At 41.7% G+C, this 27,680-nt stretch overlaps 1 protein-coding gene and 1 pseudogene across 3 annotated transcripts in view; one reads left to right on the top strand and one right to left on the bottom strand.

Annotated features, from left to right (window-relative positions):
- The first annotated feature begins 4,866 nt into the window (after positions 1-4,866).
- Positions 4,867-10,894, top strand: LOC147462954 (uncharacterized; annotated as a pseudogene).
- Positions 10,895-17,355: 6,461 nt separating this feature from the next.
- The window catches only part of LOC147462953 (uncharacterized), a 43,056-nt gene continuing 32,731 nt past the window's right edge, over positions 17,356-27,680 (bottom strand). The window contains exons 2-4 of one of the 3 annotated variants that reach the window (XM_086486285.1): positions 21,548-21,652; positions 21,395-21,442; positions 17,356-17,676 (exon numbers count right to left, since the gene is read on the bottom strand). In XM_086486285.1, the coding sequence (XP_086342411.1) occupies positions 17,371-17,676; positions 21,395-21,442; positions 21,548-21,652 (459 nt within the window). In that variant the 3' untranslated portion in view covers positions 17,356-17,370. Of the gene's footprint in view, positions 17,677-20,198; positions 20,588-21,394; positions 21,443-21,547; positions 21,653-27,680 lie in introns of those variants that run through there. The other 2 variants (XM_086486293.1, XM_086486302.1) reach the window with 2 other exon arrangements.

Raw genomic sequence — 27,680 nt, 5'->3', positions numbered from 1 at the left:
TGACCATCCACTGATTGCTCCATTCCATCCATAGCTGATCTCTCAATATTAGGCTGAGGTGGAAATTCAAACACCATGTTTCCATTGTATCTTGATGGAATTTCTTCCACCCACACCCATTCCGATGATGCAATCAAGGTCTTCAGCTTCGGAGATCTCATATTGGGATGTAACGCTAGCTCCACTATGCTAAAGGAATCACCGATCGGTGCCCGGTCCTTCTTACATCCCTCTTGTAGTGGGGAGTCTAGGTCGACCACCACATTTTTGGGTGTTTTGTTGGTGGGGTCAAAGTGAAAGTCTTCTTTCTCTTCATCAGAAGAAAGCAACAGTATTTCGGCAGATTGTAGTGTTGTAGTAGCTTTCACAAGGGAATCCAAGAATGCAACATACTCTGTGGAAACTTTAGCATCCAAAACATAAAGAGGAGAGCTATTACCTTTACCTGCATTCTGCAAAGGAAATGTTGACGGCTCACCTTCAACAGATTTTGCTAGGGCAAACACATTATAACCAGCTGGTGCATTTATGTTAGCTCCAGATAGAACCAACAAAGATCCTTCCGATGATAGGTGGTGTGGTTTTCCAACCCCCACACCACCCATGTGAACGATGAAATGAGAGCTTTCCACACACACACACACACACACACACACACACACACACACACACACACAGAGAGAGATGGAGGTGGGAGGAATGTGTTGGCAAAGTGAGGGATAGGAGGAGAGGATGAGAAGGGGAGATAGAGGAAAGAGCAAGAGATAGTAGTGCAGGTGTCCTGAGCACGGGATGTAGGCACATCTGAGAGAGAGGTATGTGGATGTAGTGAAGAGAGGGACAACTGGAGGGAAAGATGATAGAGAAATGGGCTAGAGTAGATAGAGGTTATAGATAGTCAAGAGAGAGAGAGAGAGGTTGGAGGAGAGAATTGAGGTAGAGTGGATAGAGGTTTGTATAGATAGTTAAGGGAGGGTGAGGTTGGAGTAGAGCTGAGAGAGAGGTTGGAGTAGAAATGAGGGATGGTGAGTGATGCTAAGTAGAGAGGTAGAGGAGTAGAGATGGTGAGTGAAGGTAAGTAGAGAGGTGAAGGAGGAAAGATGGAAAAAAATGGTTAGCTGTATTGAGCCATCTCTTTATATAACTCCTTGATACAAGTGAAATGTTGAGAGTAGGGAGGGTGGAGTTTGAAATGGTCACAAGCAAAAAAAAACAAGAGGAGTCTATTCATACCACGTTAAAACTCGGTCCCCCCCCCCCCTCCCTCTCTCTCTCTCTCTCTCTCTCTCTCTCTCTCTCTCACACACACACACACACACACACACACTTTTCTTTCTTGTTAATCTCTCTCTCCCTCACACACACACATGCACATACTGAAGGTACGATATCTTGTTCATGCAACCTTCCCTCATCTTGCAATCTTGTTGGGTTGTAGCTTCCATTAAACATGTCAAAACTCTGGAAGGATTGCACGCTCATTGATGTTGCTCCAAGGTTGTGGTGGTACTATTGCAACACATGGAGCTTTCAGTGTCGAGCTGCAATGGGTAAGTACCTACGTTCCCTAAAAGATGGTCAAAGATGGTAAAACTTGTAGGTTTTCATAAAAAGACCGAATGTCTATCCATACAAGATGATAAAACTAGAATTTTAGTTGATTATGTAGGCTTTGAAGATGAATTGCTTCATTAATTTTAGACATGATTTCCTTTTTGTGAGGTAATGTAACTGCAGGCTAAGATCACAAAAACCAATCTCAATTGTCAAAAGGGAATAAAGAGTAGAAAATCTTGAACTTCTAAACTTTTAAAAGTAAAAAATAATGAATTTTTTTGGCCATCGTTAAGTCGAGCTATAAGTGGAGCTTACGTAGGATTACCTAGGCTTTGAAGATGAATTGCTTCATTAATTTTAGACATGATCGCAAAAACCGATCTCAATTGTCCACAGGGAATAAAGAGTAGAAAATCTTGAACTTTTGGCATTTTAAAAGTCAAAAATATGAATTTTTTTGGCCTTTTTTTAATTCGAGCTATAAGTGGAGCTTACGTAGGATTACATAGGCTTTGAAGATGAATTGCTTCATTAATTTTAGACATTATCGCAAAAAACGAACTCAATTGTCCATAGGGAAAAGAGTAGAAAATCTTGAACTTTTGGCATTTTAAAAGTCAAAAATATGAAATTTTTTGGCCTTTTTAAAGTTTTGCTAAAAGTGGAGCTTACGTAGGCTTTGAAGATGAATTGCTTCATTAATTTTAGACATGATCGCAAAAACCGATCTCAATTGTCCACAGGGAAAAGAGTAGAAAATCTTGAACTTTTGGCATTTTAAAAGTAAAAAATATGAATTTTTTTGGCCTTTTTTAAACGTGGAGCTTACGTAGGATTACGTAGGCTTTGAAGATGAATTGCTTCATTAATTTTAGACTGGATCGCAAAAACCAATCTCAATTGTCAACATGGAATAAAGAGTAGAAAATCTTGAACTTTGGGGTTTTTGCATTTTTAAAGTGAATTTTTTGGCCAATTTTTAAGTTTAAAAAAAAAGGGAGCAATAGCGATTTCGCTATTGCTCCCTTTTTTTTGCCTGTTTTAAGTAAAAAATAAAGGGCTATTGCTCCCTATGTTTTTAAAAAAATCCTTCTGTTCCTAGCAGCTCCTCACGCACCGATAAGCTCTCTCTCTCTCTCTCTCTCTCTCTCTCTCTCTCTCTCTCTCTCTCTCTCTCTCTCTCTCTCTCTCTCTCTCTCCCGACAAGCGGTCCTCTCTCGAACCGGCAAGGCGTCAAGAAAAGATTGCTGTCAAGAAACGGCCTCAGCCGACAAGGGCCAACGTGTTCATCACGGGGGACAAGAGAAAGGTAGGGAAGACGAGAGCGCATAGGAGGGATGAAAGAAAGGGGGGAAGAAAGCGAGGGCAGGCCTGCAGTAGACCACGCGCGACAGCAAGCAGCCCCCAATTGAGGCAAATCTGGCACGCGACAGCAGCCTTGCCTCTGCCGTTTCTTGACAGAAGGCTTATGTTCATTAAAGCGGCCTCAGCCGTTGCTTATGTTCAGTCATAAGCATGGCATGAATTGGACAGCAGACAAGCATGGCATGAATTGCCGCCTCAGCCGACAAGGGCCAACGCGTTCATCAAGGGGCAGGCGAGAGATCAGTCAGCGTGCTTAGCCGACAAGGGGCTAGCTTATGTTCAGTCAGCGTGCTCAGTCGACAAGGGCCATCTCTCTCTCTCTCTCTCTCTCTCTCTCTCTCTCTCTCTCTCTCTCTCTCTCTCTCTCTCTCTCTCTCTCTCTCTCTCTCTATCTCGCACTTGGAGAGATGGCAGATATGGCGCTCCTTTTTTATTTTGAGGTTTGGTAATTTTATAAGGTCATTATACCATGAGAGAGAGAGAGAGAGAGAGAGAGAGAGAGAGAGAGAGAGAGAGAGAGAGATATGGCTTTGCATGTCGTGTGATCCTTATAAGGTCATTATACCATGAGAGAGAGAGAGAGAGAGAGAGAGAGAGAGAGAGAGAGAGAGAGAGAGAGAGAGACTCTCTAGCCTTCAATCCGGCTGTGCTTGCATGGTGGGCAAGTAGGGTATAATTTGTATGGGCACAAGTATGCAGAGATTTACTCGTGGAAGGTGTGCTAGGCGAGCTGAGGAATGCCCATATGCTCACCATATTCCTGGAAGTGGTGATGGTGATTACTGTTGTAAGAAAGATTCCATGTGATAATGCTCTTAAGTGTGTCGGTAGTTTGTTTTCGTGTTTTTGGCGTATTTTTGGTATACCCCTTGTGAAATGTCTCCTTATGTATACTCCTCGTGACCAGAGTGTGTTGATTGAGATCGACGCTTGTTGCTGTTTGAATTTGCAGCAAAGCATGTTCGCCTTTATTGTGTGTCTGTGTGTCTGTGTTTTATATGTGTGTCTCTCTCTCCCCTCTCTATAGTATAAAAAGAAGAGTAAAGATTGAGAGGACCATTTTATGTTGTTGCTTCAAACAGGTATGGTCCTCCCTTCTTTCCTCCTCCTCCCTCTCTACCACCTCATCCCATCCTCCTACTTCTCTTCCCCCTTCCTTCTCACCATCTCCTCCCCTCTTATCTATCCTCTCTCTATCCCTCATCCTCTCCACCTCTCTCCTCTTCCCTCCTCCTGTATCCCTCCCACCAATTTTCTTGTTGTCCCTCACCTTTCCTCCTAGTCCTCTATCGCCATCCCTGTACTGTGTTGGCCATCCTCCCTCTCCCTCTACTTTTCTCTCTCCATCTCTCCATCCATATCCTCTTCGTTGTCCATCCTCTCTCTCTCTCTCTCTCTCTCTCTCTCTCTCTCTCTCTCTCTCTCTCTCTCTCTCTCTCTCTCTATGTTGATGTAAGACTAAACAAAACCAACTTTACTTTGTTGAAGGTGTTGCAGTATTGGAGAAAACAAAATCTAGAGGACATTCATCCACATTCGGCTGTACAAGTCAGACTTTGAACAAATGCCGAAGCATTCTATTTTTTTGAGATTCATTATTCACATGCAATCTAGTATAGTTAATATACAGCTTACCATCTTCATAGCATTTGTTCATTGATGACAATTGATGTTTAGAATGTAGCTATCCATGATCTCTCTCTCTCTCTCTCTCTCTCTCTCTCTCTCTCTCTCTCTCTCTCTCTCTCTCTCTCTCTCTCTCCGCAAGGATTTTATCTGTGAAAATGAAACTTATGTGAATATCAAGAAGAACATCACAACCTGAGGGAAGTAGTGTGTAATTCAATTTCTTGCGGAAAACAGATGGCTATGAAAAATTTGTCTTTTAGCAAGAATGAGCACGTGGTGCTCTTAAGCAAGGGCAAGGAAGTTGGGAAAGGAATTATGATACAGTCTCTACCCCACGAAAAGCTACATGGAAGAGAGTTTCCTAGAGGCACATTGGGAGTAGCCGTCCAATCGGCATCAGATCCCGGTCTCATGTTGCCACATGTTCCACCCATTGACGATGATGTGTGCACCTTAGGTGTAGCAGTGGGTACAGTTGTGGCGTGGCCGATAAGAGAATTGGTAATGAGACCTCTTAATTTTATTCAGTCTTACATGCTCTCTTTTGAAAGCAACATCGAACATTTTGTGTCCGGGCAAAAGGGCAACGAACTGTATCCTCTGGAGGCAAGGGTTCAGTACCTGTCGCTCCAAGAGCCACTAGCATAGCATCGGGTGCTATGCCCAAACCAAGCGTTTCAAAGCCTCCTCCAAAGACTCTTGCTGCAGAGGTAAGCCACCGGAGTTTATTGTAGTATTTACTCATGAAATTAATCTTTGTTTGCCAGTAACCTAGCCTAATAATTATTTGCCTACGGCCAAGTAGTCGATGGGTGTCAAGAATAGAAGTGCAGATCAAGCAAGTGAAGTCGTTGAAAACAAGCGGGTCACACGAGCACATAAAGAAGAGGACCCTAGCTGGGAGCCCCCAAAGAAAAAGGGTGGAATTCCTTTGAAAAAGGAAGGTGCTAGCACAAAGAAAGAAGTCACCAAAGCGAAAGTAGTGCAAAATCCAGTGAAAGCCAATGCAGAGGGCACTACACAATCCGAGGTACCAACGCCATCAAAGGACAAGGTCCCTATTGCCAACAACTCAAGTGAAGAAGATGGCAAAAGAGAGGATGCGGGGGATGAAGATCGCGGTCTTTTTACTATTACCGAGAAATCCACGCTGAAATGGGATTTTCTCGACAACACTTTGCACCGCCTTCAGGTTGGTAATTTCTAAAATGGTATGCTCCTCTAACATTTCCTGTTTCAAACTACAAGATAAAAAGCTATTCAAGTACGATTATACAGGATACTAGCAAAGTACCACTGCCACCAGTGACATTGTGCCGCTTGTTACCACATCCAGCGGTACGGCCAGTGCAAGATCGTGTGCAAAATCTAGCTTTGGAGTTATCTAGAAATGGATATGTTCCACATCGTGCCAGGTTCATGCTTTCAATAAGGACTCCAGATCTAGATTCATTAGAAGTTAGTCATGCTATTCGGAAAACCTGGGATCCAATCTGGATGCAACTTAATGAGGATTTTGAGAAACAATTGCATAAATCCGGGTGGGAGGACGTGAAAGGAAAAATGTTGTACACATGGGATGGGAATCATCGTCTTCGGGCATGGAATGCACAAATTGATACAGGTAAATTACTTTATACACTTTTGTTTCTGACTCTATATCAAGATGAGATGAATTTTGTGAAACTATGCAAGATAATTTTTCTCTGCAGTTCACAAAGAGGAGCCTAAGTACCATTGCTGTGTGGAAGCTTGCATGGTTAAGGTCACTAAAGAGAACGAGGGAGAAGTTCTCACTGTGGTGGCACGCTTGAATCGGTAAGCTTATCTATAACATAATTAACGCATCCTAGTCGCATCCTAGTCGAATCGATAAGCTTAGCCATAGCATGAGTATTGCTTCCTAGTCAATTTGATAAGCTTAGCTATAGCATGGTTATCGCTTCCTAGTCTTTTAATGGTGTAAGTTTTGTTGCCACAACATTAATGAGAAAGGCTACGTAAAAACTTCCTTCATAGATATGCTATGTATGGTAAGAGCAATGGGCACAGCCAACATGGATACATTGCTTAAGGGTTTGGAGGAAGATATTCCAGGATGGTTGCAACGAGAATTAGATGCTGAAATGAATAAGCGTGGGGGGTTGCGAAGACGCTGGTACAAGGTCTCTCTTATCGTGCTATCCCAACTTCTATATCCGGTAAGTTTCATTGTCCTTTACGTTATTCTCACCATGACAATGTAGTGGATCAAACAAAGAATGAACTAATGTCACGATTTAGGCAAAGTATACAAAGGCTTTGCAATCTGTGAGTAATAAGCGAAATGAGCTCTCAACGGAGGAGTTCACTACCCATTACCGTAACGCATTCTATATGGATGACAAGAAAGCCCGAAAAAATACGCAACGGGCATCCGCAATTGCGGATCCTAACTTAGGAGAGGAGTGGTGGAGGTAAGATTAATAGGGGTTTCTTTCAAAGGGAGTTAATTTTACATTCACGTGCTGCTTAAAAAAATTTAACATTTGTTTCTAGATTGCTTATGGACATAGATTGGAGTAGGAGACCAAACTGGTTGACAGATGATCGAATATACAGTCTTGCATGCGCCGATCTACCAGTCAATCATCGTAGCAATGTGCTAAGGGACTTGGTTAGCGATGATCCAACCACATTATATCCAAGCCTAAAATCAGCACTAAGTAGGTCATTTTTCGATAAATGTTTCAAATAAAAAGAGTATAGTAAACAATAACGTAGTTGTGTAATAATGTAGACGACCACTCCGTATTTCGCACTTGGTTACATCGAGAGACATGGTGGAATCGACTTGTGAACAAGGCTACGAGATAGTATGCGTTGCTGAAGAAATCGTGCCGCCTCCCTGAAAACGACACCCTAGTGACAACTATAAGGGAGTGGTAATCAAGGTACAGTGGCACATTGTTTGAAGTGGAGTGCGAGAGATTGAAAGGTGGACTCAAAGCTAATAAGCAGAAACAGAAGGAGGGTACTAACATGGCCGCCAAACGGGCATTTTACAGGTATGTAACCTTGTCCTACTTGATTTCTAAATCTTAAAAAAATTTGAGTGGATGACAATAAGTATATTTTGGCAAACATATACCAGATGGGTGCGGATCATGGATTGGACAGATAAAGTTTCAGTTACAAAAGAGTGGCTCAATGTGAAGCACACTGCATGCATGTATATGGAAGAACAACGTGCAGCATTGTGCCCCAAAAAAGTTTATGTTGAGTGTCCTCTTTTCATTGACTTTGCGAAGGACACATTTCCCCCCAACGAGCGGGAGCAGTTCAACGAGGCAGAGACCGGTAGAGTTAAAAGACAGCAAGAAGAGGTAAAAGCATACAAAACCATAGTTAAACTATTTTCAAGTCATGTGAGGATTTAACTGCAACACGTGAAATTAATTTTGCCAGGGTAAGAACCTACATTCCCTAAAAGGAAAAGATGCTGTGACTGAGGAGACAGATAACGAAGAAGAGGTGGAGGAGGATCGTGAACCAAGGCGCAGCGACGGTGAATGTCCTTCGGAGTTTGAGGATGATGAAGACGAAAGTAATGTGCCGCCTTCTCCAACTGCTAAACCTACAAGAGCCCCACAAACTACCCAGGCAAGTTTTCTCACACCCTTGTTGTTGCTTAAATGGAAAGGTTGAACTAATAGTACTCGTGTAATTTATATGCTCTCGACAGGGGAGCAGCGCGAAGAAGGGTAAAGGTCAAGTAATGCACAGAGATACTCCAATGCCTCTAAACAAGGTAAGTACATCAAGTCCGAAAGCACGTCAAGAGGGAGACACACAATCAATGGGAGAGAACCTATTAACACCGAGAAGCCTAAAAAACCAAGCTCATAGTCATTTCCTAGAGCCTGAACAAGCTCCACCAGCATCTCATTCCATTTCAGAGCCTCATGTTCTTCCTTCGCATGACGAGGCACATGAGCAAGCACAACGACAGTGCACAGAGATTGGAATTAATATAGATCCTGCTCATTTACACCGCCAGGCGACCACTGAAAGTGAAGGATTGCAGGATGCCATACGCTGTAATGAAATGACAACAATTATCGGTCTACCTCGTAAGTATGGAATGATTGATTGTGGTATGTGTTGTGCACTAAGCAATGTATTTATTGTAGTGGGTGGATGCAGATGATGCGAATGTCACAATAAACGAAGTTTCAACAGGATTGTCTACTGTAGCAGAGACTCGTCACCGCGGGGAGCCTGCTCTTCTTGTTGGAGGTGAGCAAGTGTGTAGCAACAAAGAGAAGATATCTTTAAGTATTTAAAATACAGTCACTTACTTTCTTGTTATATCTAGATGTCATGGTGCAATGCAACACTCCACGTCACGATGAAGCGCAGAATTCAATGGTACATAGCTCTGGTATGCTAACAAGCTGAGGTACTCCTGGTATTATTGTCTCACCTTACTAACTGGATATTCATTTCTTTAAAATCAGATTCAGCGGTTTTAGCTATTGATCCTATGGGAGCAGCTGACGAGACCGGCAAGGGAGATGTAGGTGCCCTACTCACAAAAATTGCTATAGTAGCTAGGCGAAGCTTTCGGGTGCGAGGCAGGACAACAAATGTAGGTTGCAATGCAATATTTTTTCATCTACCAACCAACACAAGCGTCGTCGGGATAACATCACCCAATATCCCCAAATGGAACCATTTCGAAATAAATCAAATCCAAAAGGTTTTTGGTATTGCCAGGGAGTATCTTGATGAGAAGGGAAATCTAGTGTTGATATTTCGTCGCGAGCATGCATGGGTATTATCGAGCCTAGCAAATTGAAATGGGTACTATCTTGACCATACAACTATCGTCCTGTGTGCTACTCCATTCAGCCTCCATGATGGTGTTACGGTAGGTAAAACTACTTGCTTGCTTTGGAAAATTAGTGTGTGATAGATTGTGTCCTCATTATGAGTCTTAAGTCCCACAGATGCGATGCTTGGAAATCGTTGTATTCCGCAAAATTGGTGCCTACAAATTGAATCGAAAGCCTGATTCGGACGTTATGTTTGATTACTACAACACCAGTCATTGGCAACTCAAAACGGATGGTTGTCCTTGGCGAGGTATGCCGTGAGTTTTCAAAAAGTTCACCTCCATTGTATTTTCTTATCTAAATTTCCAGACATACATTTAGAATGTTGATATCTCTTCAGGGGGCATGGAGAGAAGTCCAACTTTACACGAGAAGCTACTCTCTTTCTATACAGAGGAGGGTAATGTATTATTACAAATGTATGCTGGTTGCGGTCTTCTGGCACGTCCGGGGCTGCGAATGGGTCGACATGTACCGTTGCTAGATCGATAGGAGTCAATGAAAGAATTGCAACATCTATGTAATGGTAACTGTCTTTCTTCCTCGATTAGTGTGAAAGACTGAATTATGTATCCCTCCTAATATGACGCTAAGTAAGATCCATTTGGTAATTGATCGTCGTGAAGGCACATGCACACTTCCTTCTTGCCATGCGAAAAGGAAACTCATAGTGTTCGACGTTAACGGTGTCCTGTTGAAACAGTGGCGGTCGAAAAGTGCTCCTTCCCACGCTGCAAATATTCTAAATGTAGGGCGAATGGGTGTGTCATTGCGACCAGGGATATTGCGATTGCTGAGAGTGGTGTTTGAGCTATTCGATGTAGGGCTTTGGAGCTCCATGCAAGAGAAAAATTTGACCCCCATTATCAATTTAATTAAGAGTAAATACAAAGAGGTTGGGTATGGTGAGACATTTTTCAAGTTTTGTCTGCATCAAGGACATTGTGAAGAGAGGCACTGCGAAGGCAAGCATCCAAAATTCAATTTGGTGTTTGTGAAGAACTTTAGATCTCAATTGGTAGCCTCATACATCAAGGACCCTCTGGACACCATTCTAGTAGATGACAATCCTGAGAAGGCAATTGAAAACCCACCACATACGCTTGTCACAGTAAGGAGTTATGATGGAGCGAGCAACGACAATGTGCTCCTCATGAATTTACTCCCATATCTAGAAGGTCTTCATGCATATCCTGGGTTAGCAACGGATTATATCAAGAACACGCCTTTCAAACATGGTACGCAATGTGTGTCATAGGATTCATTTAATAGGTGATTGGTTTCAAATACTGTCTTCTACGGCTTCTTAGTTAACTTTTAGTATTAATGTAGTTTTTGCTAAGAGCATTGTCCCTAACCAAAATTTGATTGTAGTTTCTGCAGCGCATGGTGGGGAAGTTGAGCACACAATGGATGCGACATTTGGTCTTGGAGGAGATGCGGTTATGGCACATCCTAAAATGTGATGAGGGAACCAAGAACATTGTGTACACAGCAATGTTTAGCTGCTATATTGTAATTGAATGTCATTAAATAAATAAAAATATTTGGGTCATTTTTTAGTGTCCTCTTTTTGTCTTTGTTTTAATCTATTTGGATTTAGATATGTACATGTGATGAGGGACCAAGATAATTATGAACACAGCATTGTTTAGCTGTTAACGTCATCAAATAAATACAGTTATTTGGGTCACTTATTACTATCCACTCTCTATCTTTGTTTTAATCTATTTGGTTTTAGATATGTACAAGGGAGGAAAGGAGGGTAGAGAGAGAGAGAGAGAGAGAGAGAGAGAGAGAGAGAGAGAGAGAGAGAATGCAAATATTGTAGCCTAAATGATTTTAGCATGCGATAGCGTGAACATGCACCCAGGTCAGAGTAATTGTTTTCTTTTTTGGTAAATTGCATAAAAAACCACATGGCAATGTGGGGGAGGGCCGGGATTGGTGGGGTGGAGGGGAATAGAGAGGGTAGTAGCAGATGGATAGATTGAGAGAGAGAGAGAGAGAGAGAGAGAGAGAGAGAGAGAGAGAGAGAGAGAGAGATGGGGGGGTATAGGGGTTAGAGAAACATATTGCAATGTGGGGGGCGGTATGCGGAATATTGTGGAAAAAGAGAAGAGAGAAGGTCTGAGGAGGAGCAGAGAGAGAGAGAGAGAGAGAGAGAGAGAGAGAGAGAGAGAGAGTGCAAATATTGTATCCTAAATGATTTTAGCATGCGATAGCGTGAACATGCACCCAAGTCAGAGTAATTGTTTTCTTTTTGGTTCAATTAGATAAAAAACATTTTGCAATGTGGGGGGCGGTATACAGAATAGTGTGAAAAAGGAGAAGAGTGAAGGTCTGAGGAGGAGGAGAGAGAGAGAGAGAGAGAGAGAGAGAGAGAGAGAGAGAGAGAGAGAGAGAGGGAGGGGACAAGAGGGGGGGGAGAGAGAGAGAGAGAGAGAGAAAAGAGAGAGGGAGGAATGAGGTAGAAGAGATGGATGAGTAAGGAGGAAGAGGATGGCGGCTAGAGGAGGTGATGGAGGAAGAAGGTGGAGGGGAGGGAGGATGTTGGAGGAGAAGGCTGAGGAGGAGAAGCAAGTGGAGGGGAGGAGGCACATGGGCGGCAAGAGGAGGAAGGAGGAGGAAGTAGAGCTAAGCAGGGCGGCAAAAACAAAAAAAAAAAGCTCGCCCCTAAGCTCGCTCCATGACCTAACTCCTTTTGGCCTCATGCTGAGTTTGATCTAAAAACACATATCTATATTCTAGCTCTTGTTTTCCTTTTACCTTCCCATATTTAATGATCAATTTAATATGAGAAAATTATTTGGATTAAGCTAGATATTAGATTCTATGACATTACCTCTCCCTTGAAACCATAGTCGTCCTCGACTATGAGGTAGAGAAGATAAAGTCTTGGTCATTAGTCCATTTTCATAGTGGGTAGAGGATCCCTTTGTACCCTACGACATCATTTTAGAATGGATGACTAGTCCATTTGGTGCTTGGGAGACGTAGCTTTTCGTGCAAGCATGTCTGCTCTTTAGTCCATATCATAGTTCCAAAGTAGGGTGACAATTTCTACTTGGTGTTTAAGAGATGTCCTCAAGACAAACATGAGTCTAAGCGTGCATACTACTTAAATTTGTGCACAATAAGAAGAGAATTAGTCTTACAAGACAAAAACATTGATCATTTAAAAGACACATTTACATTTGCTTACTCTAATGTAGCATTGTAAGCATTGACAAGGTTCATACTATCCTTAAGTTGTATTCCTTGCATCCATCTAGCATCTTCAAAAGGATAATTTTTGAACTTAATAAGATACCGTCGGATAATCTTACCATGTTGTAGTACCTTGTTCTCATGTCGAAGGATAGCTTCGGATTGTAGCACCTCTTCTTGATCTTTTGATTTTTTGGGGTCTTCAATAATTGGGTTTGTTGATGGCTCTCCTTTGTAAGGTTTGAGTAGGCTCACATAAAAGCATTGTGTATGAGCCAAAGGTTGGGCAACTTGAGTTGATAAGCTTGGATTCAAGATTTGAAAGGGACCATAATATCTTTTTGCTATTTTAGCATAATACTTTTGATGGCCCGTAGGATTTTTGCCCTTTGTTTGCCTCAATCGAGCCTTGGGAAACTTGAGTAAGACCCAATCATTTTCTTTGAACATTAAGGCCCTTCTGTGCTTATCACAGCAGTAGATTTTTGCCTTTGTTGAGAGATGGATATAGCCTCCTTAATCTTCTGAAAATATTCTTGTAGGTCACGGCTATACTCATCAGCAAAACGAAGATCTTCCCATGTACTTTAAGTAGCAAGGGACTTTTTGGTCTTCCCTCTATGATCTCAAAAGGTACCTTTTCGAGAGTAGTATGGATAGTATTATTGTACACATACTCTACAAGGGGTAAGTACTTCTCCCATTGTGAGCATTGATCTACTTCTGTAACATAAGTCTTTAGTAGATCAAGAATCATAAGATTGGCTACCTCACTTTGGCCATCCGTTTGTGGGTGATAGGCCGAAGAGAAATTCAATCTTGTATCTAGATTTTCAAAGAGACCCTTCCAAAAACTATTGGTCATTCTAGGATCTCTATCTGACACGATGGGTGTGGGCAATCCATGGTGTTTAAAAATTTGAGATATGAAGAGGGTTGCCATTTGGTGTACCTTAATAGTCTTCTTGACAAGAATAAAGTGTGCTTGCTTGCTAAACCTATCGAGTATTGTCCATATTCTCCTATTTCCATGGATAGACTTGGGAATCTAAAGATAAAATCCATGGATATACTTTTCCATGGCAAATTAGGGATGGGCAATGGCTGGAGTAATCCAGGTTGCTTCCCTCTATCATACTTGGGTCTTTTGGTATACCACACATTTTGAAACATACTCTTGTATGTCCACTTCTATGGTAGGCCAATCAAAGTACGTTTCTACTCCTCAAAGAGTAGGTTGAATCCCTTGATGCCCCGCATAGGGAGGAGCATGGGATTCATACATGACTTTCTCATGAAGGGAGTGAGTAACACATAGCATGATGCCATGGAGAAGAATCCTGCAAGGTGAATGGTTCCTCTTTCTTTCCTAAGGCAAGGGCTGACATTATGTCTTTAAAAGCAGGGTCAATAGTGTACTCATCTATCATGGAAGATAGATCATTGTGAGTTGCTATAGACACCGCATTTATCCTTGGTCATCGCAATAGTGCATCGTCAACTTGATTATACTTACCCCACCAATGTGAGAAATATGAAAATTAAATTGCGAAAGAAAATTTTCCCACCTCATTTGCTTGTCGGAAAGCTTCGTTTGTGTCATGAAGTACTTGAGACTTTGGTGGTCCGTTTGCAAAATAAATGGAGTCCCCAATAGATAGTGCTTCCATGTGTCTAAGGCATGTAGAACAACTAAAAGCTCTTTTTTATATATGCCCAAAACGCGTTAATCGGCATTGAGCCTTTGGATCTCATATGCTAAGGCATGCGCTTCTTGAAGCAAGACTACTCCAAGGCAATCACCACTAGCATCACATTGGACCTCAAATGGCTTTGCGAGATCCGAAAGCATAAGCACTGGCTGGGAGGTAAGCTTCTCTTTGAGCTTGTCAAAAGCATTTTGCTCTATCCTGCTATTTGAGAGAATTTTGCTATGAAGCGTCTATAGTATGCACACATACCAATAAAGCTTTGTAGCTCATGTAGATTCCTTGGATTAGGCCATGCTTTCATTACCTCCAACTTTGATGGATCCATATGAATACCATCTTGAGAAATAATATGACCTAAGTATTGAATCTCTTGAAGGAAAAAATCACTCTTCTTTTGATTGATAAAAAGCTCGTTCTCCCTCAAAGCTTGAAAAATTACTTGGAGATGTTGCTTGTGCTCCTCCAAGGACTTGGAGTAGATGATGATATCATCAAAGAACACTCCAGTAAACTTGCAGTGCGGTCTGAAAATATTCTCTATTAAACGATTGAACATGGCTGAAGAATTCGTCAAACCAAAAGGCATGACAAGATATTCATAAAGACCAAACGTTGTACCGAATGCAATCTTCATGATATCTTCATTCATTATCCTTATTTGATGATATCCACTTTTACGGTCAATCCTACTGAAGTAGGTTGAACCTTGTAGCTTATCAAACAGATCTTCTACCCGCAATACGAGAAATTTGTTTTTGATAGTGATAAGCTCGATAGTCCACACACATGCAGTATGTGTCATCTTTCTTTTGCACTAAAAGAACTGGAGAGCAAAAGAGAGAGGAGCTAGGCCTCACCATCCCCTTGTTTACCGGCTCATGCACTTGCCTCATAATCTCCTCTTATTGAGCTTGAGAAACTCTATAAGGAGGTTTATTAGGCGGTGAGCTCTTGGGTAGAAGCTAGATCTCATATGGTCATCATCTCCTCATTTTGGAGGTAACTCCAAAGGGATGTCATTGATAAATACATCTTGGAATCTATTTAGAAAATTAGACAAGTCTAATTCTTCTTGATCCTACCATTTTGTTTTGTTAAAACATTAGCATCATTTAGAGACTCTTTGACAAAAATCATGTACGAGGAAACCGAGATTTTCATTGACTTATCAAAAACAGGTGAATTTACAAGTGGTATAGTAGGACCGGACTCATTAGCATCTATATACATGTTCTTTTCCATAATCTCTCTCCATACCTCAACTCAACGGGCGGGGTTTGCAAGTGTTGTTTACTTAAATGTTGTATTTGCCATAGATCATAAAAAGAATGGAAGGCTGGTTGCATAGAGAGAGGAAGTGGGTAGAATTGTCTGTTTATTACTTCAAATGGTCTATTTATCAAAGAGCCTAAGAAGAATGGAAGGTTGATTGCGCAAAGAAAGAAAGCAAGCTTCATTCATGACCATACAAGAAAGATATGGGTCTGTTTCATGAAGCACAAAAGTGAGGTATTTATGTGCTTTCAGAATTTCAAGTCTAAGGTTGAAAAATAGACTTGGAAATATGTAAAGCACTTGAGGTTAGATGGAGGAGGAGAATATTTATCGAATGAGTTCAGTAGTTTGGGGTTTGAGATGTCTGATGCAGATCATTCATTGTATGTTTGAAAGAATGAGGTATAGATTATGGTCATATGCATCTATGTGGATGACTTATTATTGGAGATGATAGTGTGGCTGAAGTAGAGGGTGTACATGCTCTACTTCTATAGAAAATTGAGATGAAATACTTGAAGAGACTTGTGTTACTTATGAAGGTTTTTTTATGGAAGGTTCTATGGGGCGTCCTACTAACTAGGGTAATGGTTCTAGCCAGAGGTTTTGATTGCAACGGCTAGTGAGGAGCTCCCTCACTTATTCAAGGAGTGCCCGATAATTTGTGACCTGGCAGGGAAGATCTACAAATGGATTCAAAATACCTTGAAGATAGGGTTCTTCAAGAACGATCTCTTCTTGGAAGGGCAGGCGTTGAAAAGCCAAGCGTTACTTGTTTGTATTAGATTCTGCTACTTTGAGCATAGGAATTGTCGAGAATTCGAGATTGCCATGAAAACATATGTTAGTTTTATGGAGATTATACAAGAAAGCAAGGAAGTGATTGTCACCACTGGGAAATGAAAGAACTTTGAAGAGTGGAATTGGGCAATTGGGGCCGCAATAATTGACTGGCACGTTTGAGAAGATGGGTTCTTGCTCATATCGAGAATTGTTCCCTATGCAGCCAGTCTTTTCAGACTTTGCTTTGGTGTCCCTTTGATTATCGTGGGGTGGCTGCCCTATCAACCAATGTATTGCTAATGAGTATGTGGTATCTAGGAGACGCCATGGCTTGATACAAACATGGCTTGAATTTGTAAATTTTTGTGGTTATTCTAATATAAGATACTCACCTTTGCAAATCTCATTCCAAATATAAGGAAAACAAGTGATAAAGTCAAACGCCAACCTTGTGGGGGGGACCCCCTGCTCCCCCAAACAAAAGAAAAATAAAAACGAAAGCTATACTCATGAAAATTGTTCCTATGTGAGGAGATTTGTATTTTCTAGCATTTTTTTTTCAATTTTGCAAAAAGGGAATAGGGAGAGAGAAGAGTTGAGAACAAAAATCTCACAATAGAAATCCAAAGGTATGAGTTAAAATTCCAAAAGAAAAGTCATATACTTAAAGCTTCTTCACAAAGAGAGAAACCATTGTATGAAAGAAAGCACAAAAACCTTAGGGATGAATCCGGAACAAGATATTAGAGCATGCAAATGTTCAAATTGAAGAAATGAAAAAGAGTTTCAAATTAAGAGTTTAATCTTAATTATTCCAGTGACAGCCTTAGGATGTCTAATATTTAGCATATAGAGGCAATAATTCAATTTCTTTCTATTTTTTTTTCCAAAAAAAAAGATCTTTCCATTAGTTAAGAAAATCCCTATAGGGCTACAATCACCTCTACGAGAGAAGGCTACATCTACCATAGGGGAGACTCTCCCAATGAAAAAAACAACATATGTACAATGTGGGCTAAATCAAGAGATGGGAGGAGGGAAGAGCCACACAAGTGGACGGTAGTGCCATCTAGGCTCACCACGGACCATGGTGATGGCCCAAGGCGCCAGAGTTGTAGGAACGCCTCTCTACGCTCCCGCATGCGGTCAAAGCTATCCTGAAGTCTCTCGAACTGTCTCTTGAGAGTATGGATCAACTCAAGACAAAAGTCACAAACAGTCTCCGCTGGTGGGATAGGGCGAGCCTCGAAGATGCGGAAGCAACGGGCCTGTCAAATGAACCATAGTGTCAGGCCATAGATGAGCTCCCAACACACCTTTCTAACATAGTTTTGTTATAGAAAGTTTTACAGTTAAGACACGGACACCATGTATGCTCCAAAGTTATGGGCATGGAAAGGGTTGTGCAGTACACAACGTCAAAACCCCTCATATTGACTTCCTAAAATGAGCCATAGTTAATGCTAATGAAAATTTAAATCATGGTAATCTCTTTTTGTTAGAGTGTCTGGTATCCCACCACGCTTGTTTTTTTGGAATGTATATTTGTCACTCCTTGCTACTGTTATCCCATTGTTGATTATTTTGCTCCTCTCTTTCCCAATGGAGTATCTATATAGCTTGGCATCCAATGCTTAATTTGAACTTCTCAGCCCCTCCTTTATATTGAAGTACACTTAATCACAAAATGGAAAATCCCAAGTATGGGATCTTATTTATGAACATCTAAAGAAGTGACTGCTGATACTATATCTACACATCGACTTACTTATGCAAGATGCATCAATCACATGGGTACATAAAAAGAGCTATGGATGATGGCTACATACAATATGGGTAAGAGGATTTTCCCATTGTATGGGAATAAGCTAGGCTTAACCGATAAAATAGCGATCATTCTTCAACCCCGTTAATGATGTTAGGGAAAACAAAAGATGAATACGAGTCCGAGAAATTGCATTCATAGAATGATATTATTTTAGGCCAGATTTTACTTTAGAGGACTAAAAGTGGCCATCTTGCATCTATAGCTAAAACGTTACAAGAGCTCCAATGACAAGTACATCATTTTGTGGTACCTGCTCAAAGGACAAAAATCATCACTATGTTTTGTATCAAAGAATATGCTCAATTATCTTCTCAATTTAATATAGAATGATGGACCAAAATGTGTCCTAGTTAACATTCAATCCAACCTAAAAGTAAGCCTATGCGAAGTAAGCCCCGCATAGGGCAATTCTATATATGTACCCTTCTCACAAAGCATAGCTCACATCCAAACATCAATATGCTCAAGCCAGAGTTGTTTTTTTTTTCCCTCTAATTACTACATAGAAATCTATTTTGTTGCTAAAATGCTAGGATTTTGATTGTTTCAAGAATTTCACACATCTGCAAGAGTTTCAAGCACATTGCACTATTGTTTGAAGGGAGAGTGGCATACCTATTCACATCTTGTAAATCAAAAGCTTATTCTTTAGCATTCACAATCTTAATTCATAGGCTACCAAAGTGTTGATCCGAGCCGGTGGCTACTTTTATAGCCACCTCTATAGATGGTGTGTTCTCCCCTCCTCCAACCTTGGGAAGTGTGACGCAACGTTTGTCACATGGTTTCTAGGCATTCTTTTCTTTGTTTTTCATCTTTTGTTCAGTTTCCTTGTATTTTAAACTCTCACATAATATTCTTCAGTGTGTTATCTACCTCTCTTTTCTGTGTTTTCCAATAGTATTTGAAGTGCACTTGTTGGGTTGTGTGGAACATCGATTGTGGGTAAGAACTTCGAAAAGTATTCTTTGAATCAAGCACGAAGCCAGACTTGTAATCATGTGATGTGTACATGTTGCTAGAGCTCATGCCCATGTACACTATTAACGAACCAGCCCCCCTGGGTATGTAAGCAAGCAAGAAAATAATTTCAAAAAGAGATTTTCTGAAAGTATCCATAATTATATTAAAAAGAGGGGGGGAAAATTACAAAGAGCTGGCTCTTTCCCACGCTTTGAGCCCTTCAGACTTTAGCATGTTACTTTCAAGCCCTCTTCCAGTTCACAATAGGCGCCCGGGATTTTGTCTACCTCCCCATCCGAGTAAGCCCGTATTATGGCAGGGCTGAAGAGAGGGGCACGCGAGGGGGACCCCTAGGGAGTCTATACCACGACGGGCTGCTCACTCAAGAGAAGACATCTTGGCTTCGTGAGTGTTGCCTGCTTACTGTCTCATGGGTGGGAGATACAAACAATCTGTTTTCCTTGTCAGTGCTTCGACTCTCTCTCTCTCTCTCTCTCTCTCTCTCTCTCTGCGCTTGTACACAATGCAGTTGCCCTTCATGGCCGATACAACATTCAATGATTACAACCCATAAAGAACAAATTTCCAGCACCAGCAGACCAATGGTCAACCAATGTACAGAGTCCAAATATACACTAGCCCTCTAGCCAAAGGGGAATGAACCCTGGCCAATTGAATGTTCATTGCAAATGTCCGAAATCTACATAGATCCACCAAAACAAAAAAAAAAAACCGATAGCAATCAACAGGGCTATGGCCACGAAGCCCAGAGCAGTGACCTATGGAACCGCCATGCGATAAGCAGCAGATGGCCCCCAAATACAAGGGTAAACAAAGAGAGAGAAGCAAAACACACACACGCACAACGCACACTCCCCCAAAACCTTAACACATGCGGCCATTCAACCCACATCCTCTACATATCAGCAAAGCTTCAAGCTTTCAAACAAATTAACCAGAAAACGGTGATACAATACTAAAAAAAATCAGAGAAAGCACTGAGCAAATATAGCAGTGTGCACTTTTGTTGTGGCTGTATTTATGAATATATAACAGTAGCAGAAAGTATGTACAATTAAAATGATAACAGTTTCTCCAAAATATATACCAAGCCAATGCTGCTGTACAAATGCTTTATTAAAGATTCTTCAACACACAGATGACAGCATGTCAAACAAGGAAGCCATGAACTCAATCTGCTTCTCTGTGTCGATCTTGCTGAAGGGAGGAACATGTACAAACAAGCACTTGGTTCCATGAGTGGCAGCATGGCATAGGGAGTGATAGTACACATAATTGCAGACAAAACGCCCGGCATCATCTGAAATAGCCACATTGAAACCTCTCTTCACTAGAGAATCGACCAACTCGGGTACAGGCAAAGCAGTCTGTAGAAGAAGACAATGTACCAAAGAAGTGCTTGATTATGCTGTTAAGAAAACAGATTATTTAATGCAAATTGTAGTGCATTCCTTACGATACCCTGACACTAACAATGAACCAGCCAATGCTTCCTCGTCACAAGCCCCCTCTACTCTCATCCTTCAGTAATGGCCCATAATTCTCCTCCCCACCAGCAAGGTAGCTGCCACTCCTTGCAGATGGACGGCAGCTGACACATCACTACCATTAAGGTATGTGCCACCGTGAGTGCTGTAAGAAACCATTTTTGTTGGCACTACCTTTCAGCAGAAAGGAAGGGAGTATGACAACGAGATACTCTCTCTCTCTCTCTCTCTCTCTCTCTCTCTCTCTCACTCTCAGGAGTGAAAGGTAGTGCGAGCGTCCGTCTCCAAACGCCTTGTTTTATGGGTCTTTGATTGGTTTAGATATCCAGTATTCATTGGTTGTAGACCACATACAGAAAGAGAGCTGCAAGAAGGATCTTAATATTGGGCAAAAGAAGCTGTTTTAAGTCTTACTGGAAGAGGTCGATTTTTTCATCAAAGTTTGATATGGTGGTTCTTTGATGTCCATCAACCCACCTTAGCCAACTTTGTATTGAGATAAAAAGTAAATATTTCCTGCTTTTGGCTTTACTACACAAATTGTGCCACCCCCTCCCCCTCTGCCTTCCCAAAAAAAATCACAAACAATCAAGCATCCTTCAAGAAAACCCCCTCCCCCTCCCCCTTCTCAAAAAAATCACACACAATCAAGCATCCTTCAAGAACAGTGAAGGAGTTTCCTGATACCTCTCTAACAAATGAAATCCCACCATCCTCTGAAACGATAGGTAATCTCTGAAACCATAACAGCACAAACATAACAAAATCATTACGAAGTTTTGTTGAATTTAAACTGCTCACTTAATCATGTGCAAGACAAAATGCTCAATTTAAAATCACCTGAGGCTGCCAACCCATCTCATCTGGGCATCGAAATGTAGCTTCATTGACAGCTTTCCTTTCGATCGCGAACTTATTCGCCCCACTGTTGACACCCATATGCACCTACAATCAGCATTAACAATGCTCATAAACAAGGTGGTAAGGTACGTATCGTTCGATACGTGTTCGGAACATAGTACTGAATGGTTTGAGTTTTAGGTACTAAAATTCGTATGCTTTTTTTTATTTTAAAAAAAGGCTAAAATTTAGAATACTTTAGGAGGTTTATAATATATTTATAAGTATCACTACATTAATGGTAAAACTACAAACCAAGAAATATATTCAGAAGTACCGCTACATTAATGGTAAAACTACAAACCAAGAAATATATTCAGAAGTACCACTCCATAAATGGTAAAACTACAAACCAAGACTGCCATAAACTACAAAATTTGACGCTTTTAAAGGACTGTTCGATATTATGGACCACTTTTGACATCCAACACTAAACAATTAGAATTAAAGAACACATGCAAAGCTTCAATTGCCTCTCAAATGTTACATTATACATAAAACAACAAACTCATAAACTTTAGATTACGAAGTGTATGTTGTCGATTATAGATGATAGTTTCTCTATGTTGAGTTTAGTAAGGGTCTACAGGCGCCTAAAAGCCCCAAATAAGAGCGCTCACACAAAAGGTCGCCCAAAAACCCAACTTCAAGTCCAACAACAAAACAAAACAAAAACCAAAAAGGAAAACAAAACTATTGTACGGTATGATCCGTACGTACGGATCCTTGTACAACACTCCGTACAGTACGGTACGGAACCATACGTTGAATATATCCAACCTTGTTCATAAAGTCGTCCATTTGCAAAGACCGAAATCAATTTACAGGCAGCTTGGATTTATTCAATAATCGAGGGAAGAGAGTAGAAAAAATGGTTTGCCTGGCTTTATGTGAGACGCGCTCTTGTACAGTTTTCAATAACTGGCATTTCAAGAAAGAAATATTCGACTTTCACGTCTTTTCTTTTGGGTACCGTGAATTTATCCCATAGGGTACCTAAGACCTTGTAGCTAACACGGAAACTCCTTGTCAACTAATCAGAATCACCATCTCAAACAGAAATCTATGTGCTATACCATATCTACTCTTGCAATTTGCAACGAAACCATCTCATTCAGAGCCAGGCTATGAGACACATGTGAAGACCATTGTAGAGGCCAGTCGAAGGCATCATCATCACGTAAAAACCATTCCCAAAAAGGTCGTGTAGCGAGTCTAACAGTAAGACAAATGTCATCAAATTAATTTGATAAATCCTTTGGACTTCGAGTCTTGACGACAAATTCACAACATTGTGCGATTAAGATCCCTAACTTCGCTAGTGTACAAGTGGCTCTGGCATTTTTGCTTGGCCCATATGGTTAGATGTGGTCTATACCCTTGTACCTATTCTCCTGTGAAGGTGATGCATATCCAGCCATATGTGGCCTCTTGGTGGCAAGTGGAGAAGATTTTGGCTAGAGGTGGTGATGTGATGAGGATCTTGGAGGAGCTTGTCACCTAGCCCCCGTTTTCTATGTATCCCATTGTTCACCCTCGTTTTCCCCCAATTGATGATCTTGGGTTCTTGTTTAGAAATGAGGATCATTGTGTTACCTATGCTTTAACGAAACAGCTGGATTAAGGATACTGGCTCGGAGGTATTGCGACCACGAGGCATTGCGACTACCTCGTGACCCATGCTTTTTAGCCAGAGGGGGTTGGTACCTCTTGCACAGAAATCATGTCTCGATACAAAAGCAGGTTTTCTACTCACAAAAGGATATTACTTTAGGTACTCGTGAGACATTTCAGAAGCACCTGTATTTTCAGCCGGTTGTCGACCGAGGAATGTTTAGTGAGGAGTTGGACAAGATTTGGGCTGCATTTTGAAGATTAGAAGGTGATTCGAGAGTGACGGTTCATGCCCGGTACCTCTCTAGATTCTAGGCACATGGGGTCCCGGGGGTACATAGGATCTACTGCTTGGATGCACTAGGAAGAGCAACTGTCACACCGCAAATCCGAAAGACAAAGCAACCATTGAAGTGGCTAAAGAAGAACATCCACCAAGATACTAACTGCACTGTGGGCTAAAGCACACCATTCGAAGACAAAAGAGGGCAAGGAAACCAAGGAATACAAGACATCGTGCATCATACTCCATTGAATGGAGCATCGGTAGTCGACTGAAGATAATAATCTAGAAGCCCCCTCTAAAAGAGACATATCCTCAAAAGTACACTATGAGGTAACAACTGACTCAACCCAAAGTCCGAATAGAGCAAACACTATCATTGAATCTCCAAAGCTAAAGCCGAGAGCTCCCCTCAAGATAGGAAGCTCCCATAAGTACCACCAGAAAGAAGTATGAAGCAACTTGGCGTAAAACTGCTTCCTCTATAACTGAATAGCGAATCTGAATCCCAAAGAACTCAAAACTCAAAGAGAATCAGACCATTGGTAAACTCAGACTCCTAAGAATAGGAAGACTTGAAAGGTCGTCACCTGAGGATCATGTTTGCCAAAGAAGCTATCAGGGTCCAACAAGACCTAGCTACTTAAGCAAACTCCCTGAGATCAAACCAAATGTCCACCACTCCACTACGTCGTCAAGATTGAACCTGTAGTTACAATCCAATACAATATGCGAAACTCCATACAGACTCGGAAGAGCACATATACTCCCATTGTTGCTTACTCCCTTAAAATCTTCGACAAAACTCTCCATTCTGTTACAGACTTGAAACCCCAAGTCGGAAATCGGGGACGACACACGAGAGAATCACTTAAAATACTTCACAATTTTATCACACTTTTAAAACAGAGTAGACAAGGTCTTGCGTAAGTTTCGTGCCCAGAGGTATTGACCTCAAAATCTGGCATCCCTTTCGGTATTTATTTTTATATTGATGCTTGAGCAAAGTTACAACTGCCGCGAGCCCTCCCTACTCAGTAGGTCGTCAGCTAACTCAATCAAAAGAGTGGCCTTGGGTTCTTATTTAAAAGCCCTTGGCCTCAAAATCAAAAGTAGTTACATGAGAAGGTGCAAACTCAAAAGCAACTGGCTCAAAAGCCATCAGCGAAAATCGCGGAAATCCGCATGGCTTGCCACGTGGCATGTCAATCCTCGAGGCTCCAGTAAGGTATTCAGGTTTTTTTACCAAGTATGAGTACCTCTTTTTGCAGGATGATCTTCCACCCCGTCTCACTCCCGAGCGGCCGGAGGACCATCGCATAGAACTCACAGAGGGGGCACAGCCAGTCAGTAAGGCTCCCTACCGTTTGAACAAGATTCAAGAAGAAGAGTCAGAGTAGCAACTCATGGAGTTGGTGGCCAAAGGATTCATACGCCCTAGTGTAAGTCCCTTAGTTGCTCCTATTTTGTTTGTCCGCAAGAAGGATGGTTCGTCTCATTTGTGTGTTGATTACAGGGCTTTGAACAAGATGACCGTCAAGAACAAGTTTCCGATGCCTTGCATTGAGTATATACTCGGCTCAATGGGGCAAAGGTTTTCAGCAAAGTCGATCTCAAAAGTGGATACCATCAAGTAAGGGTATTTAAAGCCAATATCTACAAGACCACCTTTCGCACAGAGCGAGGGCAATGGGAGTATGTGGTTATGCTTAATGGATTGGCAGATGTCGTAGGTACATTCAACCGTCTCATGGTAGGTCGTTTTGGGGATATGATTGTTTATCTTTCTTGATGACATTCTCGTATTCTCTACATCGTGAGAACAACATGAAAAGGATGTAGAAAAGGTTTTAGCCCGTGAAACCGGCCCGTAGGGCAGTTGTCACAAACGGGAGCGCATAGCAATATAGAATATACTCAGATAAATAGAATTTATCAATTAATACTCAAGCCAGAGGATATAGAGAGAAATAGATAGAGAGAGAGAGAGAGGATCAACACAGTACTAGGGACCAGAAGATGGGCTGGTCCCCCCCGTAATAGTATCTTTATTACTGAGGAGAAGTCTATGCAAGCACTTGAACCGAACGTATTACCACGTTCGTTCTGAATAAGGCTTGATGGTTCCCGGAAGCCTTGGCTTCCTATTCCAAGGGCAAAACCCTATTCCAAGGAACTTCCGTTTCTTATTCCAAATCCTCGAGAATCAAGGTTCTCGCCTCTGGATCTCACCTTCCAGACTCAGGGCATGGCATCCCAGCAACTCTTTTCCGACTCTGTTTCCAGAGTCCTCTTGAAACAGAGTCCTCTTCTTGCAAAATAATTCCGCTTTCCTGGACACGAAGTCCTTCCCTTGGGAATTTCAACTTCCGGATCACATCTTGAGAGTCTACCTCTCTTCGATCGGTGGATTTGCTTCCCAAACTTGGATACGAAACCCTTGGGCTGTTTTGGCTCTAGTTCCTTAGAGCACTTTCTCTTGCAGAGGCTCATGCCTTCCTCTGCTCCTACTCCCTCACTACGAGGAAGTACACTTGCAAACAAGTACTTAGAGATCATAACATGAAAATCGTTACCTTCAAAGTCTCGACGCTCGAAACGCCACTTGGTTCTCAAAAAGCAATTCCTCGGAAGAGATCTCTACATAGAAAATCCTCTCTTCCAATCCTACACACAAAAGAGGTGTGTTCTCGGGTTCCTTCTCGTAAATCAGCCCCGTCTACGACGTTTATGGGCTGAAAACAGAGAAAAACAGCAACTTGTCACGATGGAAACACGCTCCGTAGGCACTTCTTCGCAAGGGAACTCGCGCACTGGGTCTTGGCAACATCTGGTACACTTGGGACAGCCATGGGCATCACCGGCAACGTCTTCTTTGGGGATGAAATCTGCAGCAGCATCTTCTTCTTGCAAAAACTGATATCCTTCTCTGAGTGAGGGAATGTGATGCTTTTATAGCTCCTGGCCACGGCACGAATAGCTGAGCGCAGGCTACTCACGTAGAGATCGCGGCCGTTTTCTTTTTATTTTTTTGCGTTGTTCTCCCAAAAAAAGAGAGAAAAATCACTAGCTGGTTTTTACTGCTTTATTTAATCATAGGCTGCCCACTTATGAAGTGGGCAGCCGATCACCTTTAAAAATGGTCTGAATCTGTCCAAAAACTCAATAAAACCTTATAAGTTAAAAACAATGCTTTCACAGCACTTCCCAAGCGTCCCTGGATGTAATCACATGCACAGCTGCAATGCAGACATAGACTTCCTCGCAGGAAAGCATCTGCTTTTGCAAAAAGCAATTCCGCTTCCTAAGAAAGCGTCTGTTTTTCCTCAAAGTTTCCTCTGAACCCATCTTCATTCAAGTGCTTGCTTTTCCTTGTGCACAATTCCAACACAGTTCGGAATTTCCTCTCGACTATGGATAATCCCTTTCCGATGCACCCGTCACCCACCTTGTGACGCATCAGGAACACCCATCACCTAGTCCTTTCCTAACGAACACAGTACAATCTCCTTCGCGATGCTCTATGTCACCCATCCTATGACGCATCGGAGATATCCGTTCCCGGATGGTCAAATACTTCTTCCCGATGCTCCTTGTCACCCATCCGATGTGATGCATCAAAAGTACCCGTTCCTGGTGGCCTTACAGATATTCCCGTTCACAGTGCTCCCGTCATTACTCTGAATGACGCGCTAGGAATACTCTATACTCGGATGTCTCCAGTAAGGAAAACCCTCTCACTTTAAATTCCAATAATTCATTTGGAATTAATTTTCCTTGGTGTTCCAAGCGAGAAAATCCTCTCACTTATAAATCCAACAATTCATTTAGAATTATTTTTCTATCAGATAAAGCCAATTTAGCAACAGCAGTAGACGTAGGTTTCACCGGAAACTTTACTTTAGACTTGTAAGGTGCAGCGGATGTGAATGTTGAACTTTGCTCAAGATGAGTGCTCCGAACTGTGCTCAAGGGTTCCTTTTACTTACGGAAGGGAGAGCCTTCCGTTCCTTTGATGAGAGAGTGCAATGATCACAAACAAAGTGGAAAACACTATGAATGAACATGCTGAGACGGAGAGATAGAGAGAGAAGAATACGACACCAGAATGTTGTCAAATCCTCCTCCGAAGGCCCCCTTCTCTATGGCGAGAGCGGTCTACTATTGGTTGCACAA

The sequence above is a fragment of the Adiantum capillus-veneris genome, chromosome 2, assembly GCF_014529385.1.
Source record: "Adiantum capillus-veneris isolate H3 chromosome 2, ASM1452938v2, whole genome shotgun sequence".
In the NCBI taxonomy this organism is placed as follows: Eukaryota; Viridiplantae; Streptophyta; class Polypodiopsida; order Polypodiales; family Pteridaceae; genus Adiantum; species Adiantum capillus-veneris.
Note: the sequence above shows the minus strand (reverse complement) of the source record. Positions and strands in the feature narration are given on the sequence as shown.